At 44.1% G+C, this 20,089-nt stretch overlaps 1 protein-coding gene across 2 annotated transcripts in view; it reads right to left on the reverse strand.

Moving 5' to 3' along the window:
- The window catches only part of LOC146571953 (glycine receptor subunit beta-like), an 80,325-nt gene extending 65,035 nt beyond the window's left edge, over positions 1-15,290 (reverse strand). For both annotated transcript variants that reach the window (XM_085275969.1, XM_085275970.1), the window contains exons 1-2: positions 15,132-15,290; positions 612-741 (exon numbers count right to left, since the gene is read on the reverse strand). In XM_085275969.1, the coding sequence (XP_085132095.1) occupies positions 612-741; positions 15,132-15,150 (149 nt within the window). In that variant the 5' untranslated portion in view covers positions 15,151-15,290. The remainder of the gene's footprint in view (positions 1-611; positions 742-15,131) is intronic.
- Between the last annotated feature and the right edge of the window lie 4,799 nt (positions 15,291-20,089).

Below are 20,089 nucleotides of genomic sequence, written 5' to 3' on the forward strand. Positions count from 1 at the left end.
GACAAAGTGCGTCCCTTATTAGCTCAATACGGGACGTGTACTTTTGTTTCTAAATACGGGACGATTCGGTTTTTTAAGGGACGGTTGGCAACCCTAGTTGTGGCGTTAACGTCATTTCAGATTAACGCTGACAGCACTAGTGGGAACACAACGAATATGACTGCACATTTACTCTGACATCATCCTAGTGCAAAGACAAGTGGAAGCAGACAAAAACAACAAGCATGCATGCTACAAACTTTACAGAGTCATTTAGACAGCCGTTAGCACATGATTCTCCTTATGGGGACCTGATATGTTTAATATGCTGCTGAGAATATAGCCCTGAAGAAGCGTATAGTATAGCTTTTATTTTGGAAAGAGCCATTTCTCTGTAATAAACTCTCTTTTCCAAAGATCAGTGATTTCTCGATCAGATAGATTTATTTTTTTTATTACTTTGTTGTTTCAGCAACATTAAATTTAAAAACTGTACTTTTGAGTTAAAATATATATTTATAATTTTAATAAATGACAAATTAAAAAGGCATGAACATTTTTTTGTATCGAAAAAATATCGAACTGTGACACCAAATATATATATATATATATGACAACTGTATGTTACTCACGATGGACAGACAACTTGCTTTCCTTTTTTTCCTTTCTTTGTGGATTTTCCTTCTTTACTTGAGGCAAGTTGCCAACAGCAGAGCAGCAAAAGCAGCAAAATCACTGGCCTCAATCCAACAGCCATGGTGCCTGAAACAGAGTTTAATACTGGCCTCAGTACATACAACATATAGCTTAAAAAAAGAACAATATTGTTGCAAACTTAGCACAAGATTCCATGGGAATTCCACATGTAGGAATCCACTAGAATTTATTTTTTTATGCATATCATTATAGATGTGATTACGTTTTGGAAATACATCACTTTGTTTGAGACTCTTTACAGTATTTATCTGTGTCTATGCTATCACATTCAGCTTAAAGCTTGAAAAATACTTCACTGAAATTTGTCCTAGAAATGTAAAACAGAAAGGTATTTAGCTGACAAACTAGCCAGACAGAAATAATAATGAAAATAAATAATAATAATGATCTATTATTGCTGTGTCCCTTATAAACCTAGGAGTGGCAGCACCATTTATACTCGCCTCATCTTAATTGGATATAGTTATTCAATTCATTAAGTGTTAATCCATATATCTACGGTCAAGGACATTTTTTAAAAGCAGGATGCCACTTTCTACATGAAAATGGTATATGTAGGTTTTTGAGATGCCTCACTTGAAGTATTTTACCATTATATTTTATCAAGATATTTAATGTGACAAAAAATCATGTTAAGAAGAAATAAATTCATAGCTACAGAAATCACTTTTTACATTCTTTGGTTTTATACATGTAGCTTACAGTATATGTACTAAAAGTCTGTATACTCAGTAATGCAGCATTGGTACATATTGGTAGGATGGCCTTGATTGTCTATGAGTAACAATAATAATGACATGTTCAGTGACCTTTCTGACACAGTTTTAATGGTGCACAGTTTGCAGCCAATCAAAAAAGTTCAGTGTGATTGCCCTTCCTGATCTGTAGGTGTCACTGGCTCTGATGCTCCCCGAGCTGACCACATCAAAATACAACATCCTCTTCACTATAAACTGAAGAATTTTGTGGCACATGTTGAAAGACCTCAGCTTCCTCGGAAAATAGAGCCTGTCCATAGAATGTTTTTTTCTGGGATAGTAATGCTAATTCCAACATTTCAAGTTTATGAATGTTTTTGCTATTGCTATATAAACAATTAATATTTGGTTAAAGTTCAACTTTCATTCAAAGGTTTTTGGAAAATATTTTGCAACTTTTTGGAAAATTGTTTAATTAATAATAGCCTTTATACATCCTCCTCATTCCATCTGAAGTTGATCACCATTTCTTTGTCTTTGGCCTTATTAAGATTCAGAAGATGATGAGTCAATAAAATGAACAAGATTTCTGTACTCCTTGCCCATCATTTTAAAAGAGCTATCCAAGCACAAGCAAAATTCCCAAATTAAACACTCTGTTGTTGTTGTTTACTTTTGACCAGTTACTGGGATCGAAGATTCTCTTGCCCTTTCTACCAGCAATTTGAATGTTTGTCTTTAATAAAAAACATGAATACAATAAATATATAAATAATCACAAATCAAAAGGAAAGGTTCTTCTATTCAAAAGCATTATATGCTGTACATCAAAATTCTCCTCTTTTTTATAATGATAGACTGACAGATAATTGAGGAAATATTTTAAATTTCTCCAAACTCCTCTGATACATCGAACATGCAGACCCAAGCTTGTTTCACCATTGGCATTTATTATCAGTGGAGTGATTTTAATATCACCGGATGGCTTATATAACTGTTTTATTACACCAATCTTATCACTGCCAATAACAAGCTAAATAACTGGATGCTGGCTTAATTTACCTAGTCATAGTGGCTTATAGGAGCGTGTGTGTTTGTGTGTCATATTTTTTTAAACATGCATCCATCCATCCATCCATCCATCCATCCATCCATTCATTCATTCATCAATTTTTAAGATAAGATAAGATAAGATAACCTTTATTAGTCCCACACGTGGGAAATTTGTTTTGTCACAGCAGGAAGTGGACAGTGCAAAAGTTATGAGGCAAAAATTAGAATACAATAAGAATAAATACAGTACAGAATAGAATAAAATAAAATACTATATACAGTAGAATAAAATAAAATAAATATACAATAAGATAAGAATAGAATACAAATACAAATACTATATACAACTGAGTAAAAATACAACGATGACAGAAAGGATTATTGCACTTAGTATTATTGCATATGTATGGATATGTGTGCTTGATCAGTTAAAGTCTTTATTATGGAGTCTGACAGCAGTGGGGAGGAAAGACCTGCGAAATCTCTCCGTCCCACACCGTGGGTGCCGCAGTCTCCCACTGAAGGAGCTGCTCAGTGCTGTCACAGTCTGCTGCATGGGGTGGGAGATGTTGTCCATCAGGGATGACAGCTTAGCCGCCGTTCTCCTGTCACTCACCACCTCCACTGGGTCCAGAGGGCATCCTAGAACAGAGCTGGCCCTTCGGATCACCCTGTTCAGTCTCTTCCTGTCCCCAGCAGAGATGCTGCCGCCCCAGCAGACCACGCCATAAAAGATAGCAGAAGCCACAACAGAGTCATAGAAGGTCTTCAGGAGTGGGCCCTCCACTCCAAACGACCTGAGTCTCCGCAGCAGGTACAGCCTGCTCTGCCCTTTCCTGTAGAGGGCGTCTGAGTTATGAGTCCAGTCCAGTCTATTGTTCAGATGAACACCAAGGTACCTGTAGCTGTCCACAGCCTCAATGTCCATACCTTGGATGTTCAGTGGTTGCAGTGGAGAATGCTTGTGCCTGCGGAAGTCTACCACCAGTTCCTTGGTTTTACTGGCGTTGATCTGGAGGTAGTTCAGCTGGCACCAGTCCACAAAGTCTTGGGTCAGACCTCTGTACTCCTTGTCGTCCCCATCAGTGATGAGGCCGACTATTGCAGAGTCATCAGAGAACTTCTGCAGGAAGCACTGGGTGGAGTTGTGGGAGAAGTCTGCAGTGTAGATGGTGAAGAGGAACGGAGCCAGAACCGTTCCCTGTGGGGCCCCCGTACTGCAGACGACCCTGTCCGACACACAGCCCTGAGTCCTCACATACTGTGGTCGGTCGGTGAGGTAGTCCAGGATCCAGGTAGTGAGGTGATGGTCCACTCCAGAGTTCACCAGCTTGTCCTTTAGAACCAAGGGAAGAATGGTGTTGAAGGCACTGGAGAAATCAAAGAACATGATTCTCACAGTGCTTCCAGCGGTCTCCAGGTGAGCGAGGGAACGATGTAGGAGGTGAATGACGGCATCATCCGCTCCAATGCCAGGCTGGTAGGCAAACTGAAGTGGGTCCAGTGATGAGCTTGTTAGGCGCCGAAGCTGAGCCAGGACCAACCGCTCCAGGGTCTTCATCAGGTGGGATGTCAGAGCCACCGGCCTGTAGCTGTTGAGGTCCTTGGGGCGTGAAGTCTTTGGCACTGGTACAACACAGGAGGTTTTCCAGAGCTGTGGGACTCTTCCCAACCTCAGGCTCAGGTTGAAGAGGTGCTCCATTTTCTTCCAGGGCCTGGTCGCGGGGCGGTAGCCTAAATATAGAAGCCTAGACCTCCCTCTCCCCAGCCACCTCCTATAGCTTATCCGGGGAGAACACCAAGGCATTCCCAGATCAAGCGAGAGAATTAACCTCCTGGGTCGGCTTCCTCCTGGTGGGCCATGTCAGAAGACTTCACCCTCAGTAAGATTATGCCAGTGAGGATGACTACTACCACTCAGCGTCCTCCTCAATTTTGCATTCTTCTTGTGTTGTAAGTGCTATTTTCTAGTTTTTTTGGCAACAACTAACCACCTATGACAGACAGACTCTTTTAGACATCCTACAACATTCATAATCTGGGACCACACTGGTGGCTTAACTTGGATACCTGAGCAGAAACAACGCTGGAGGAAAAGGGAGAAAAGAGCCAGAGTTCTGGTCAGGCTGAGAAACAGACAACACGTTTCCCCTTTTTCCAAGATTCTTCTAGCTAACATCCAAATTTTGGGGAAAAAAATGGATGAACTGCTTTCCACAGCATATTATGGACTGTAATGTCTTTATTTGGTTGGATGCCTCAATCCCTGAATCGGCTATTCTTCCTTCTCCATTCATCATCAGGACTGGACAAAGGAGTCCGGTAAGTGGAGGAGAGGTGGCGTGTCTATAATGACTAACAAGCAATGGCGTGTTTCATCAAGGTGCTCCCCTGATGTTGAACACCTCATGATCAAATGTGTTCTGTACCGCTGTTTATATTTTTTCCCCCTACGCTGACACTGTGTGGGTGCTGCCCAAGCTATATGATGTCAACCACTGGCAAGAAGTACTACACCCCAAAGCGACAAAGCCAGCCTGAAGAAAGTTCTGCCATGTAAGCTTTCCAACATGAATTAGAATAGAATTCAACTTTATTGTCATTGCACATGTCACAAGTACAAGGCAACGATATGCAGTTTGCATCCATCCAGAAAGTGCTTTAGCAATAGATATATTACAAAATATATATTAGCAATAAAATTGATATATAGGTATACTACAAAAATGGGTCTATTATGGGTATGTTACAATGTACATGGTATGAAGGTATGTTATGAATATGCTATACTGTACTGAGTGTACAAGGTATGTACAGGCTATGAACAGGATATAAATATGAAAACTATACAGAGATATGAAATATGAAACTATACAGAAATATGAAATATGTTATAAACAGTTGAAGAACTATAATTATTGTATTGTACAGAATGATTGCCTATAAAGCATTTACAGTAGTGCAGTTTAGATCAGTGAGATATGTGGCTGATTTCAACAGTGGTTCTACAGTGGCTATAACATCCTGGATCACCTTTAGACCCCTTTCACATGTGCCTATAAAGCCCACCTTTCAGCAAATCAGATTACTCCTCAGTCCTGCTGCTACCAGCCAATAGGCAGAGGCTGAAGCACGAGCAACCAGCGACAATGAAATGATTGGGTTCAATGCTGAACCAACTAATCACACATGGTCCTGCATCACTCCTTCCACACTATGTACTGGGAGGTTTTTCAAACTGCTGCCAACAATAACGTAAATGACCACACAAACTGCTTACTGGATACATCCACAAATGAATCAGTGTGGTTGACGTTGTCTCAAACATCAGGCGCATGTGGAGTGGGCTAAAAACCATAACACATTTCAAGGGGAAGAGCTACAGCACAGTGGAGATGACTGGTTCCCTACCTGAGGAGCTGAATGACCTTATAAACTGTACCGTCTGTGAAGGTTCTCAGTCATCCAGGTCATTGCAGTCAAAGGAGCTTGCAAAGAAAAGCGTCTGGACTTCTTTAAGTTGCTTGAAGATGTTTCACCTCTCATCCGAGAAGCTTCTTCAGTTCTAAGGTCAAATGGTGGGGAGTCCCAGATTTAAACCTAGTGGGAGTATCCCCTCACAAGGGGGGGGGGGGGGGGGGGTACTCCCACTAGGTTTAAATCTGGGACTCCCCACCAGTTGACCTTAGAACTGAAGAAGCTTCTCGGATGAGAGGTGAAACGTCTTCAAGCAACTTAAAGAAGTCCAGACGCTGTTCTTTGCAAGCTCCTTTGACTATAAACAGTACCGTTTATAGGGTTGGGGAAACCTGCAGTGAACAGACACTGAAGAAGTCACTTGGATGAATGACGAAACGTTTCTGTCATCCACGCCACCTGCAGCCTCTGAGTCTTCATCCACGCCGCCTGCAGCCTCTGCCTCGCCTGGTGCTGCGGGGGCCAAGCAGTCTTCAGGTCCCAAACTGCCTCCTCAACATCACCGGCCACTTTCCAGGCCACCGGCTGGGTGTCATTGCCGTCGGTGATGACCTCCTGAACGCCGCCGCTGCCTTCCACATGGCCGGTCCCCGGATCTGCTCTGTCGCCGCCACTGCCTTCCGCGTGGCCGGCCCCCAGAACTGTTTGCCCGTCTCCGCCGTTGCCGTCCACACGGTCGGCCCCCAGAACTGAACTGTTTTGGCCTCCTGCGCTGTCGGCCTCCGGGTCGGCCCCCTGAACTTGACCATCTGGGTTTTTCTGCCCGTATGTCCCGCTGTTTGCCCATGACGTCATTATGCCTGTTTACGAGTCTGTGTCTCTGTCTGTCGTGTGCTTCCTGTTTTATTTTGTAGGTCTGTGTCCTATGTCAGTGCGTTCAGCTTTGTGCTCTCCCTGTCTCGTCAGTGTAATCAGCATCAGCCGTGTCTCCCAGCTGTTTCCTCTTCGCTCCGTTCACCTCTTGTATTTAGTGTCTGTGTCTTCCCCTACTCGGTGTCGCGTCGTTAACGTCTGTTCACCCTCGCTTCCTCTGTGTGTTCCGTTTGCCAGCCAGCCTTCCTGCCTAGTTATTCTGTTCTTCCAGTTTACTTAGTGTTTTTCTGTTCTGCTTCTTACCAGCAATAAAGCTGTGTGTTTTGAGTTACTTCTGCCTCAGTGAGTCCTGCATTTTGGGTCCTCTCTTCCTGCCTGCCTACACACAGACATGACAGTTTCTCTCACTGAACACTACGTCCATGGTGAACAGAATCAATTTTGGGGATTTCCTTACCTGGATGATTGAGCATGCATCAAGACATAATTTTAGAGATAATATGCAAAATGGAAGAAAGCAGTTCTACATATTTGTTTAATATGTGCATTGAAGGACTTATCCTAGTCAAAAATGACTCCACAGTGTTACTGGAGACCAAGGTAATGCCATTCAGAGTAAGCATCTGGTTAGATACCATATTTCTAAGATTTTCTGGGCTGAGTACAAAAACTTCAGTTTTATCTGAATTAAGAAGCAGAAAGTTAGAGGCCATCCAGGTCTTTATGTCTTTAAGACATTCCTGCAGTTTAACTAATTGGTGTGTTTTATCTGGCTTCATGAATAGATAAAGTTGTCGTTGTCAGGATGAGGTCGTGGACGAAAGAAGGAGGACCCAAACGCTGGACTCACAGGTAGGTGAAGATTGGTGTTTTATTGTCAACGGAGTGAACAAACAGAACAGAAGTAGGAAACGGCTGGCCGGCTGGACGACTGACTGAATGGATGAATGAAAGACTGACTGACAACTGACCGGCTGACCTGACGGAACTGAACAGAGGACAACCTAACAGCGGCGAGAACAACATCACAATAACATCAATGACACGACATTGGACTGGTTGAACTGAGGGACATAAATACACAGGCTGAGTGATGAGAGATTAGAACCTGGTGAGTACACAGCTGAACATAATGACCTAATGATAAACGGGAAGAGGACGGAACATAATGCACATGGACCAAGGCTAACACAATAAAACAGGAGGTGAAGCAGACAGAATATAAACAGTGAACATGAACTAAGAATACTGGGTCAAAGACCCAGAAACCCTGACAGTACCCCCCCCCCCCCCCCCCCCCCCCCCCGCATAGGCCGGCACCCGACGGCCAAAAGAACGAAAAACCAGAACAGGGCGGGCGGAGGGGGCCCAGGACGGAGGGACGGAGTCCACACAGAGACAGTTCAGGAGGGCGGCCACGTGGAAGGCAGCAGTGACCACTGAGCCGGTCCAGTGGGCGGCTGCGGCGGTCGAGACGAGACAGTTCAGGGGGCCGACCGTGCGGACGGCAACGGCGGCGACGTGGACACAGTTCGGGAGGCCGACCGTGCGGACGGCAACGGCAACGATGACAGCGCTGGTCCGGGGGCCGACCGTGCGGAAGGCGACGGCGGCCACTCAGGCGAAGAGGGTCCGGGGGCCGGCCGTGCGGAAGGCGACGGCGGCCACTCAGGAGAAGAGGGTCCGGGGGCTGGCCGTGCGGAAGGCGACGGCGGCCACTCAGGCGAAGAGGGTCCGGGGGCCGGCCGTGCGGAAGGCGACGGCGGCCACTCAGGCGAAGAGGGGGCCGCCCACGACGGCGATGGCGCCCGGCCAGTGGCCTAGCCAGCGGTCTAGAAAATGGCCGTTTAGCTTCAGACCCAAACGAGGCTGGGCCAGGCGAGGCTGAAGGCACGGAGGCTGGGCCAGGCGAGGCTGAAGGCTCTGAGGCTGAAGGCTCTGAGGCTGAAGGCTCTGAGGCTGGAGCCGGACCAGGCGGAGCAGAAGCAGAGGCCGACGCCAGACCGGGCGTGGGTGCAGCTGAGGCAGAGGCCGGGCCGGGCGTGGGTGCAGCTGAGGCAGAGGCCGGGCCGGGCGTGGGTGCAGCTGAGGCCTCTGGCTGGAGACAGGCAGGGCCAGTAGGCGCGGACGCCTCTGGCTGAGGAGCGGCCGGGCCAGCGGGCGCGGAGACCCCTGGCTGAGGAGCGGCCGGGCCAGCGGGTGCGGAGACCCCTGGCTGAGGAGCAGGAGAGCTCACAGCTGGCTCTGGGTGCTGTGGCTGCAGGTCCGGGAACTGGACGGGATGGTGGACAGGCGACTGGGAAACAGGAGGCAACTGGACTACAGGGCACTGGGCGGCAGACTGAGCTACAGGTGACTGGAGGACAGGTGGAGACTGAGCTACAGGTGACTGGAGGACAGGTGGAGACTGAGCTACAGGTGACTGAACTGACTGGAGGGCAGCAGGAGACTGGACAGCAGGTGACTGAACTGACTGGAGTGAAAGCTGAACAGCAGGTGAGGGAACTGACTGGACTGGAAGCTGAACAGCAGGTGAGTGAACTGATTGGACTAAGGAGACTGATGGATAAACAGAGGCCGGTGAGGCTAATGGCTGAGCTAAAGAGTGAGCTAGTGAAGGGGACAACAGTGCAGCCTGGGCTAATAAAGCTGGGGCCTGAGCAGGGGACACCTCAGCTAGCCTAACCAGTGATAGTGCGAGGGCATGAAAAGCTGGATCAGGAGGTGGATGAAGAGGTGAAGTGGCAGGTGGACCGGTTAGCTCTTCCAAGCCTCCAGGGGGGTCAAGCTGGGTTCTGGTTGCCCTCAACCTGGGCGCTGGGACGGGCACGGAAGGTGGCTGGACACCAGTCACCCCCACCTGAGAAACAGAAGCAGGTGTGGAGGCAGACCGGGTCACAGCTGCCCTCCTCCTGGGGGCTGGCACTGGTGTGGGCGTAGGCTGGGCCCCCATGCTGGTGGGAAATGGCTGAATAATGGGTGTGGAAATAACAACTGGGTGAGTGATACTGACGGGTTTATTGGGGAGTGTTCTGGTCTTCCTGCCACCGCTATTTACAGTCTTTAACTGAGCTGTCTTTGGGGAAACAGAGCAGAAAAAGTCTACCCAGTCCACATTGTCGTCCAAGAGGGACGTTCCCCATGAATCGGAGAGGCGTCTATTATTTATCTTATGTGAAGAGTCAACTGAGGAAGGTGGCAAACAGTCACTGGGACTCACCGCCGGGAGTGGCTGGAAATAGTCCATGTTACGGTGGCGTGTGTGCCGCTTTCTCCGGGTAGAGGAAGCGGGCGGGGTAAACAGATGAGCCTCTGGCACGGGAGCCTCCATTGAGCCGAGGTGGTAGGCGGAGCCACTGTGCCATGGCGAGGTTGAAGGTCCGGTGAGTAGAACGGCTGGCGGGCGAGCGAGGAGCGGAGCAGCGGGAGAGCGAGCGGCCGAAGCTTGGCCTGTGACGCCCACTCTCCGCGGCGAATGCTCCGCTGCAGGTGAGGCAGCAGGTGGAGGACCGCGGCGTCTCCGAGGCCCGCCCAGAGCCAGACGAGTCCCCTCGAAGACGTGCTCCCTCTCTGAGAAGAGCCGCTGTTTCCACCTGAGCTTCTCCGCCCAAATGGAGAGCGCTGCGTCCTGCCGCTCGAAGAGGTCCGAGTCCGCTGGGTCCACATCGTGTCTTCGTGGCACGGGTCGTGTCATTCTGTCAGGATGAGGTCGTGGACGAAAGAAGGAGGACCCAAACGCTGGACTCACAGGTAGGTGAAGATTGGTGTTTTATTGTCAACGGAGTGAACAAACAGAACAGAAGTAGGAAACGGCTGGCCGGCTGGACGACTGACTGAATGGATGAATGAAAGACTGACTGACAACTGACCGGCTGACCTGACGGAACTGAACAGAGGACAACCTAACAGCGGCGAGAACAACATCACAATAACATCAATGACACGACATTGGACTGGTTGAACTGAGGGACATAAATACACAGGCTGAGTGATGAGAGATTAGAACCTGGTGAGTACACAGCTGAACATAATGACCTAATGATAAACGGGAAGAGGACGGAACATAATGCACATGGACCAAGGCTAACACAATAAAACAGGAGGTGAAGCAGACAGAATATAAACAGTGAACATGAACTAAGAATACTGGGTCAAAGACCCAGAAACCCTGACAGTCGTCTGCATAGCAGTGACAATGCGTTCTATCCCTTATGATACTGCCTAAGGCAGTGGTTCCCAAACTTAACTTAAAATACTGTATAAAACACCTTGAGGCGACTGTTGTTGTGATATGGTGAGTATAAATAAAATTGAATTGAACTGAGTATTTTATTTCCTCTTCAATGGTTAAAATTTTATTTGTGAAGAAATTCATGAAGTAAATATTAGTTAAGGTTAAACAAATGCTTATCTTACAGGGAGTGCAGAATTATTAGGCAAATGAGTATTTTGTCCACATCATCCTCTTCATGCATGTTGTCTTACTCCAAGCTGTATAGGCTCGAAAGCCTACTACCAATTAAGCATATTAGGTGATGTGCATCTCTGTAATGAGAAGGGGTGTGGTCTAATGACATCAACACCCTATATCAGGTGTGCATAATTATTAGGCAACGTCCTTTCCTTTGGCAAAATGGGTCAAAAGAAGGACTTGACAGGCTCAGAAAAGTCAAAAATAGTGAGATATCTTGCAGAGGGATGCAGCAGTCTCAAAATTGCAAAGCTTCTGAAGCGCGATCATCGAACAATCAAGCGTTTCATTCAAAATAGTCAACAGGGTCGCAAGAAGCGTGTGGAAAAACCAAGGCGCAAAATAACTGCCCATGAACTGAGAAAAGTCAAGCGTGCAGCTGCCAAGATGCCACTTGCCACCAGTTTGGCCATATTTCAGAGCTGCAACATCACTGGAGTGCCCAAAAGCACAAGGTGTGCAATACTCAGAGACATGGCCAAGGTAAGAAAGGCTGAAAGACGACCACCACTGAAACGTCAAGACTGGGCCAAGAAATATCTCAAGACTGGTTTTTCTAAGGTTTTATGGACTGATGAAATGAGAGTGAGTCTTGATGGGCCAGATGGATGGGCCCGTGGCTGGATTGGTAAAGGGCAGAGAGCTCCAGTCCGACTCAGACGCCAGCAAGGTGGAGGTGGAGTACTGGTTTGGGCTGGTATCATCAAAGATGAGCTTGTGGGGCCTTTTCGGGTTGAGGATTGAGTCAAGCTCAACTCCCAGTCCTACTGCCAGTTTCTGGAAGACACCTTCTTCAAGCAGTGGTACAGGAAGAAGTCTGCATCCTTCAAGAAAAACATGATTTTCATGCAGGACAATGCTCCATCACACGCCAGCCACGCTGTGGAGTACACAGCGTGGCTGGCAAGAAAGGGTATAAAAGAAGAAAAACTAATGACATGGCCACCTTGTTCACCTGATCTGAACCCCATTGAGAACCTGTGGTCCATCATCAAATGTCAGATTTACAAGGAGGGAAAACAGTACACCTCTCTGAACAGTGTCTGGGAGGCTGTGGTTGCTGCTGCACGCAATGTTGATGGTGAACAGATCAAAACACTGACAGAATCCATGGATGGCAGGCTTTTGAGTGTCCTTGCAAAGAAAGGTGGCTATATTGGTCGCTGATTTGTTTTTGTTTTGTTTTTGAATGTCAGAAATGTATATTTGTGAATGTGGAGATGTTATATTGGTTTCACTGGTAAAAATAAATAATTGAAATGGGTATATATTTGTTTTTTGTTAAGTTGCCTAATAATTCTGCACAGTAATAGTCACCTGCACACACAGATATCCCCCTAAAATAGCTAAAACTAAAAACAAACTAAAAACTACTTCCAAAAACATTCAGCTTTGATATTAATGAGTTTTTTGGGTTCATTGAGAACATGGTTATTGTTCAATAATAAAATTATTCCTCAAAAATACAACTTGCCTAATAATTCTGCACTCCCTGTAATAGAGCTCTGACTTTGTGTCAGTCTCAGGATCTGAACTGTCACATCTTTTCAGATCTTTTAGACCTATTTTATAACTACAAGACTTTTATTCTCTGTAGCTGTTTTATAAGGTTTAGGCAAGAAATTCTGACTTTAATTTTCATGGTTTGATTAGGTTTGAACAACACAACTATTTGGCACCTAAAGTACACAATGGCTGCACAGTGGAACTGCAGTTAACATTGGTAAAATTACTGCAAGTTGGTTTCTTGTTCAGACCACACATGGCCTCTGTGTGGAGGTTGTACGTAATAGGTTTCCTTTAGCCATTCTAGTTTCCTCCCACAGTCCATAGACATGCATGTTAGATGACCGGTGATTCTAAATTGCTCATGGAATTGTAAAATGTTTCAAATGTACATGTACAGAATAAAAGCAAAACAGCAATAGATTTGTATTAAAAGTTAGAGCTGGTTAGTTAAAATGTTACTTCCATTTAGTTTTACTGGATCTCAGTGCAGCATTTGATACAGTTGACCACAACATATTACTCAAACGACTGGAGAACTGGACAAGTCTTTCAGGAACTGTACTAAACTGGTTCAAAACATACTTAGAAAACAGGAAATACTTTGTATCAATAGGTAACTTCACATCTGAGCAGACAAGTATCACATGTGGAGTTCCCCAAGGTTCCATCTTGGGACCCCTTCTGTTTAACAGAGAAATTTGGGTGTAGTGATGGATGCAGACCTAAACTTAGAAAAACACATTAAGACAATTACAAAGTCAGCTTACTATCACCTCAAGAATATTTCAAGGATAAAAGATCTGATGTCTCAACAGGACCTGGAAAAACTAGTCCATGCATTCATCTTTAGTAGGCTTGATTACTGTAACAGCATCTTTACAGGTCTACCTAAAAAAAAAAAAATCAGTCAGACAACTACAGCTCATTCAGAACTCTGCTGCTCGAGTCCTCACTAAGACCAAAAAAGTGGACCACATCAGTCCAGCTCTGAGGTCTTTACACTGGCTGCCTGTCCGTCAGAGAATAGACTTTAAAGTTCTGATGCTGGCCTATAAAGCTCTGAATGGTTTAGGACCAAAATACATCAGTGACCTCCTGACACAGTATGAACCTTCCAGATCCCTCAGGTCATCTGGATCCGGTCTTTTATCAGTTCCCAGAGTCAGAACCAGACACGGAGAAGCTGCATTCAGCTTTTATGCTCCTTATACCTGGAACAAACTCCCAGAAAGCCTCAGATCAGCTGAAACACTCAGTTTATTTAAATCCAGGTTGAAGACTCACCTGTTCTCAGCTGCATTTGAATAAAGCAACAAATCCACACTTTTAAGCTTAAATTTCAAAACTTACATTTACCTACTGATTTTATCTACTGTTCTGATTTTATCTGTTTTGATTTTATATACTGTTTTGTTTGTTTGTTAATTAGTTTGTTTGTTTGCTTGTTTTAATCAATTTTAAATCATGCTTTTTATTTGCTTTTGTTTCTAATGTCTCTGTAAAGCACTTTGAATCACCTTGTTGTTGAATTGTGCTATACAAATAAACTTGCCTTGCCTTGCCTTGCCATTCAATCTGCAAAAAGCTTTTTCATCCACTGTTACTATGGTGACAACTCCCACCCCCGGTGGTGATATCAGACTTTGTCTCAAATTTTTCAGGGCTTGGTTGGATCATTTTTATTTAGCAATGTGACTCCTATTCTTTTATTGTTTTAAGAAAAGTTATTTTCTTCAAGAACTTTTGGAAAGAGATTTTTCTGGTTATATTGCAAGACTGACACTGAAGGTGACAAACACCTTGTTCATCAGCAAATATAGCAAAAACAGTAAATAGGTTCATGGTAAAATATATCACCCCCTCCCCTTTTGTCATCTGTTTGCCCATCTAGATTGAATAGATGCCCTTTCCATCTATACATAGCAAAGTAATATATTTTTTATTTACAGCAGAACTATATCTATTGGTGACCCAGCCCTCTGCATCTGACAAGTTTTACCTTGAGAAGATTAAGTTAGAAGAATAATCATTCAGAGAAACTAGTGGAACAGAGAAAGGGGAAGTGACAGAGAGAAGCATAGCATGTAGGGGAGGTGGGGGGTGGGTACTGCGGCGTTAGATCACACTGTCGAGATGCAATGACACAGCTCACTGATGCTGCTGTAGTTTTACATAGGAATTGCTCTCTGGTGCAAGAAAACTGCAAGTGTAGCAAAAACTCATACATCACAGGTACAAAATGTACAGTGTCACAAGGACAGGACAATACTAAAGCCTTTTGGTATAATATGATTTACAACTATCTGTTATGGTCTCTCTTCTCTTTTTCTGTCTCGACTATGCGCATGCAATCTGCCCTACAACTGCAGCCACAGAAAACAGTCAGAGATATTCAGCATTCCTTTGATTCTTACCTTTCTTTAGTTGGGCCATTGATTCTGCTGCATTACTGAGATTCAGCGGTTAGTCAGGGTGATGCTGCTCTGGCTAGAGCTAGGCTACATCCTCTCTCCCTCTCCTTCTCTGCTGCACTCTCTGGTGCATGTTCCTTTATCTGCACTGCTCTTGTCGTCTATTCCAAGTTCCTGTCTGTCTGGCTAGAGGAAGTAGCACAGTAATGTCACTGATTAACAGCTCATGAGTAGGGAATTTTATACATATTACATTACTTGTGTGCTAATTGCTTATTTATTTATTCCCTTTTTTAAAACATATTTAACAAATGGAGAAGAAAAGAGGAAGCAAGAAGTCTAAAATCTATCTACAACAGATTAACAGTATTTGAAAGTTATATCCCTAAAAACAGAAAGAAAACCCAGCAAAGACCTGACACAGCACCTGAGAGATGCATCTGGACAGTCAGATGGGAGCGTGGTTGTCAAGAAATTATTTTTAAGGAAAGACATAGGGTGAAAAGGTTAAGGTAAACACAACAACAACAAAAAACTTTATCAAAATGTTTGATGCCGTGATGAATCCAAATGTGAAAATTTTGGTTCAGATTGTTGGCAATATATATGGATTATGAATGGAGGAGGTTGTCAGCAAGGAACAACAGTCACTGTCTACAGCCAAAACGTTTTGGATGCTTGGTTTGGGTCCTGCATTTCTGCCTATGCTTATATAAAAGAGGGATGGCCTGGCTCCACTTCCTCCCTCTGTACTAATGTGAAGAAAACTGCCATCTTGCATTTTTACTGCCACAGTATGTGTAGTAGTGATTTGGGGTGGAGTTGCTGCAACAAACCCCGCCCACATATCTGACCACAAACACACCGCTTGCACTTCTTATGCAGAGATGGGCAGTAACGCGTAAGCCGATTACTTTTTTCAAGTAACGAGTAAAGTAAGGGATTACTATTGCAAAAACGGTAATTAGATTACTGTTACATTGCCGTAGGAACACTGCATTACTGCGTTACTAAAACCGTGATTTTTTTTGCGAAAATGTCTCATGACAGTGACGTAAGCGAGTGCGACGTTCGTGACAACAGCTGTATGCAGATCAACAATGGCTCATATATGGAGTGCGGGAGAGAGTGTGAACGTGCAGCGTTTAAAGCGTGGAAGTACTGACCTTACTTGTTGATTCCATAAAAAGTGACAAAAACATTAGCGTCCGTTGTGCGTGGGAAGAAAACTTCTTTTTACAGCGAAAAAAAAAACCCCTAAACTTCCAAGCAAGCACCAAGTGCGCTACGACGTAATGGGAAATTCAGAGAAACTCGCGGATCCTTCCACTGACCGCTGCAGCACACCTGCACCAGCAGTGGTGGTCCTAGCCTGTTTGGCGCCCCGGGCGAACACTCCCTCTGGTGCCGCCCCTCCCACACACACACACACACATACATAAAACATATTAAGGATTGTACATGAACATAAAACTGTTGTCGGAACCATACTGAATTTCACCAGAGAAACACACACGCATAAGAGAGAGAGAGGGTATGCATTACATGCAAACGGCTACCAAACAGCCATCATAATTCGTCATACAATGAGAACAGGACAAATCAACAATTGACAATGACTAACTAATATTAAAATCTGTAACCCAATGTATTTTTTGGAGTTTAGTCTGTTACTATTTTTACCCTTTTTTTTGGAGCAACTGTAACCCACATAACTTCCTTAGGGAGTAATAAAGTATTCTGATTCTGATTGTTTCAGGATGACCTGCCATTATCCAATGACACATCTGCTTACCTGTATCTGTTGCTCGTTTCTCCTCCTCTTCTTTTCTCTTTTTTCTAAATTGAGCACCTAATGGCTTTGAACTTTTCTTGTCCATCTTACATTGGTTTTAATTTTGCACTCCAGTATGAACACAAATCCACAAACTCGAGGATCGCCAAAACATAACCTAATAGACCTACACCTTAGTTCACAGATTCACTTTGTCTAAGGTGTATTTCTGGGATTTCACACAACCCAGGATTCAGATCATGAATACATAATGGAATTGGATTTACAATATTATGAATGAAATGTGTTCTATTTGGAAGCAGCCGCCCCCCCTCCCCTTTCGACGGGTTGTGTGTGAGACTTTAAATCATCAAACTGTAAAATATACATTTTAAATTGTTATTGATCCCTTTAGCCCGAGTCCTAAAGTTTATATTTATTTTCTTACTCTTCTTATATATATTGTTTGTTTACTTGCACTGCTGTAACTGGAACCTCGTCTCGTCTCTTCTCTATGTACTGGACTGTAGCGGAGATGACAAAGTTTACTTTGACTTCAGCAGCGAGCAGGCGCACCGAGGGCTCTCGCGCTCACTTTTGACGTTTCCAAAAAACATCAGTGCACATTATAAGTCTGTATCATGATGTCTGGTGTTTTCGTGTTTGTTGTTTTGTTTTTATTTTGTTTTATTTTGCAAGTTGGTTATTAGATGCTGCTCCAGCCAGTCAGAGAATCCCCCGCCGCCCCGCCCTCTCCTCCCTGTGCCGCAAGCAGCAGGCGCACCTGGCAAACGGAGGGCGCCCTTACTCCCAGCAAATGGGCGATAGAAAACCGATCGGTGCCTATGCCATTCCCGATATGCGCCGGCTGATGTCGGGCAGCATGAGTATGAGCAAATTTTTTTTGCCGATGCCCGTGATGCCGCCCCCCACCACGATGCCGCCCCGGGCAACCGCCCGTGTCGCCCGTATCAAAAAACGCTACTGTGCACCAGGGAAAACCTCCGCCTACCCCACTCCTGCTTTACAGGTGAAAATAGAGCAAAAGGACCGCTAGTCTTTGACTTTATTTATTTTCTGCTGTGTTTTACTTGCATCTATTTGAAAGAGTGAGTGTAAACACAAAAAAATATATATTTTATGCGCTGGAATGTGCAGAAAATAGGTTTAAATATTAAACAAATTTCTTCCACTCAGAGAATGTTGCATATAATTAAATTTTTGCTTGATGCATAAAGTTAAAAGATTAAAACTAATAAAACAAGTTTTAAAAACAGACTTTTCCATCTGATTACATTTTGTATGATGGATTATGTAGAAAAAGTAGAATTGGGCTGAAAGATCTATCGCATTATCACCTATTCAGGTTGTAAATCGTGTTTTTTAAAAGTAACTAAGTAACTAAGTAATTAATTACTTTTGAAAATAAGTAATCAGTAAAGTAACGGGATTACTTTTTGGGGGAAGTAATCAGTAATTAGTTACTGATTACTTTTTTCAAGTAACTTGACCAACACTGTTCTTATGTTGTCAAGCTGCTTGAGTTTTAACACCCAGTACTGTCACCAGGGAAAGGCTACTCCATGTGTATTTAAGCCCTCAGTTTTCCTTCATTCTTTGTCATGTTGTCCGATTACGTTATCCATATCCATGCTCCTTTGCCAGTGAGTCTTTTCCTGATATCTTTAGTTATTTCGTTTTTTCCAGCAATACAGCTGCATTTTGAGTCTAATGTCTGTGTGCCAAGTATTGTATTTTGGTCCTACACTGCCCACCACACAGCCTGCCCCATGACTAGAGAGAGACCAGGAAACTCACGGTGAGCATGGATTAGAGAGGAAGTGTCAGAAGCTGAAGATGGCATGGAATATAATCCATGCAACCGAGACCAAGAAAAAACTGATGAGGACAAATTCAGTGAGGAAGAGGATCGCCATGACGACTGTTGTCATCTGTTGTCATGTCAACAGTCAAAGAATGGGAACTTATCCCCACCTGAGAATCAACTTGGGCTTTCAGCTGAAACCCTAATTTGAAAATAATGGTAAACTATAGTGGTAAACATGGAGGTAAGACAGAAAGACATCAAAGCATACATGAGGGTTTTTTTTTTTATTTTCAGTGGAGATCCGAGAATGAATCTACCAACAGTTTATGGATGTAGAGTTCAGTCGGACAATTTTTTGGGCCACCATGTTACTCTATAAATTTTACATGTTGACAGGTTTGTGGAGCGCCAGCCACTCATCTATAGCCCATCTTTCAGGCACCCATAGATGGTGTTCCTGAAAAGAGGTCATTTTAGTATAATGTTGGAATCATTTGGTCCATACACAGCTAAAATATTCCTGGTCACTTTGACAGCTGTGATAAACAGTATACTATGTTTGATCTGGTTATTATAGTCAAAATAGAAATGATGTGTTTTGACTCAAATATAAGGCATATAAAGTCATATTAATGAGACATACATACATCATAAATAACAGAAGTTCAAAAACTTTAGTTGATAAAACAATCTAACATGACAAGAAAGGAAATATATCTATTATTATAGCTTTTATGATGAGTCGTAATGAAACAGTCATTTTTTAACTGTGAACACAAAATAGTTTAACATAAAACGAACACAAGGGTTAATTAAAGTAGTACTGCACATAATTAGAAAGATTCAGTTGTCCCTTATTCTCCCAGCAGGGCATCCAACAGCCATCAGAGGGTAGGTGTTGTGATGGAAAGTTTCTAGTTCATTCTTATATGAACTAGTAGGTGCTTGGAACTTTTTGTATTTCTTAGGTGAGTCTGTGTGTCAATATGACCTGGTGTAACTATGCTTAACTACGTTTCACTATGTTATCTGCTTACTGTTAGGGCATAGAAGGATGAAATTCCCAGGGAAACCATATTCCAGGTGCTTCCTGGAATATGGATAGCAGGAGTTGCTCCCTGCCCAGCGAGGGTTGAGACAAGAAGCTGTTGTAACTGTAGTGATGCACCAGGAGTTGTGTGTGAAGGTATAAAAGAGGCGGCGCGACGTCTCAAGGGCAGAGCTATCCTGACTGCATAACTGTGATGTTTGCAGTCTGTTTTCTCTCTTGCATCCTGTAATTAAAAAGCTTTGGCCACAGCTGACCGCGTTGCAGACTTTACTAACAGGAAATTCCAAGACAGTGTTCATTTCCCAGAT

This window comes from Mchenga conophoros, linkage group LG6 (assembly GCF_057382185.1).
Source record: "Mchenga conophoros isolate Kocher_MC1m ecotype Shallow Benthic linkage group LG6, M_conophoros_male_GT1.1, whole genome shotgun sequence".
Classification (NCBI taxonomy): domain Eukaryota; kingdom Metazoa; phylum Chordata; class Actinopteri; order Cichliformes; family Cichlidae; genus Mchenga; species Mchenga conophoros.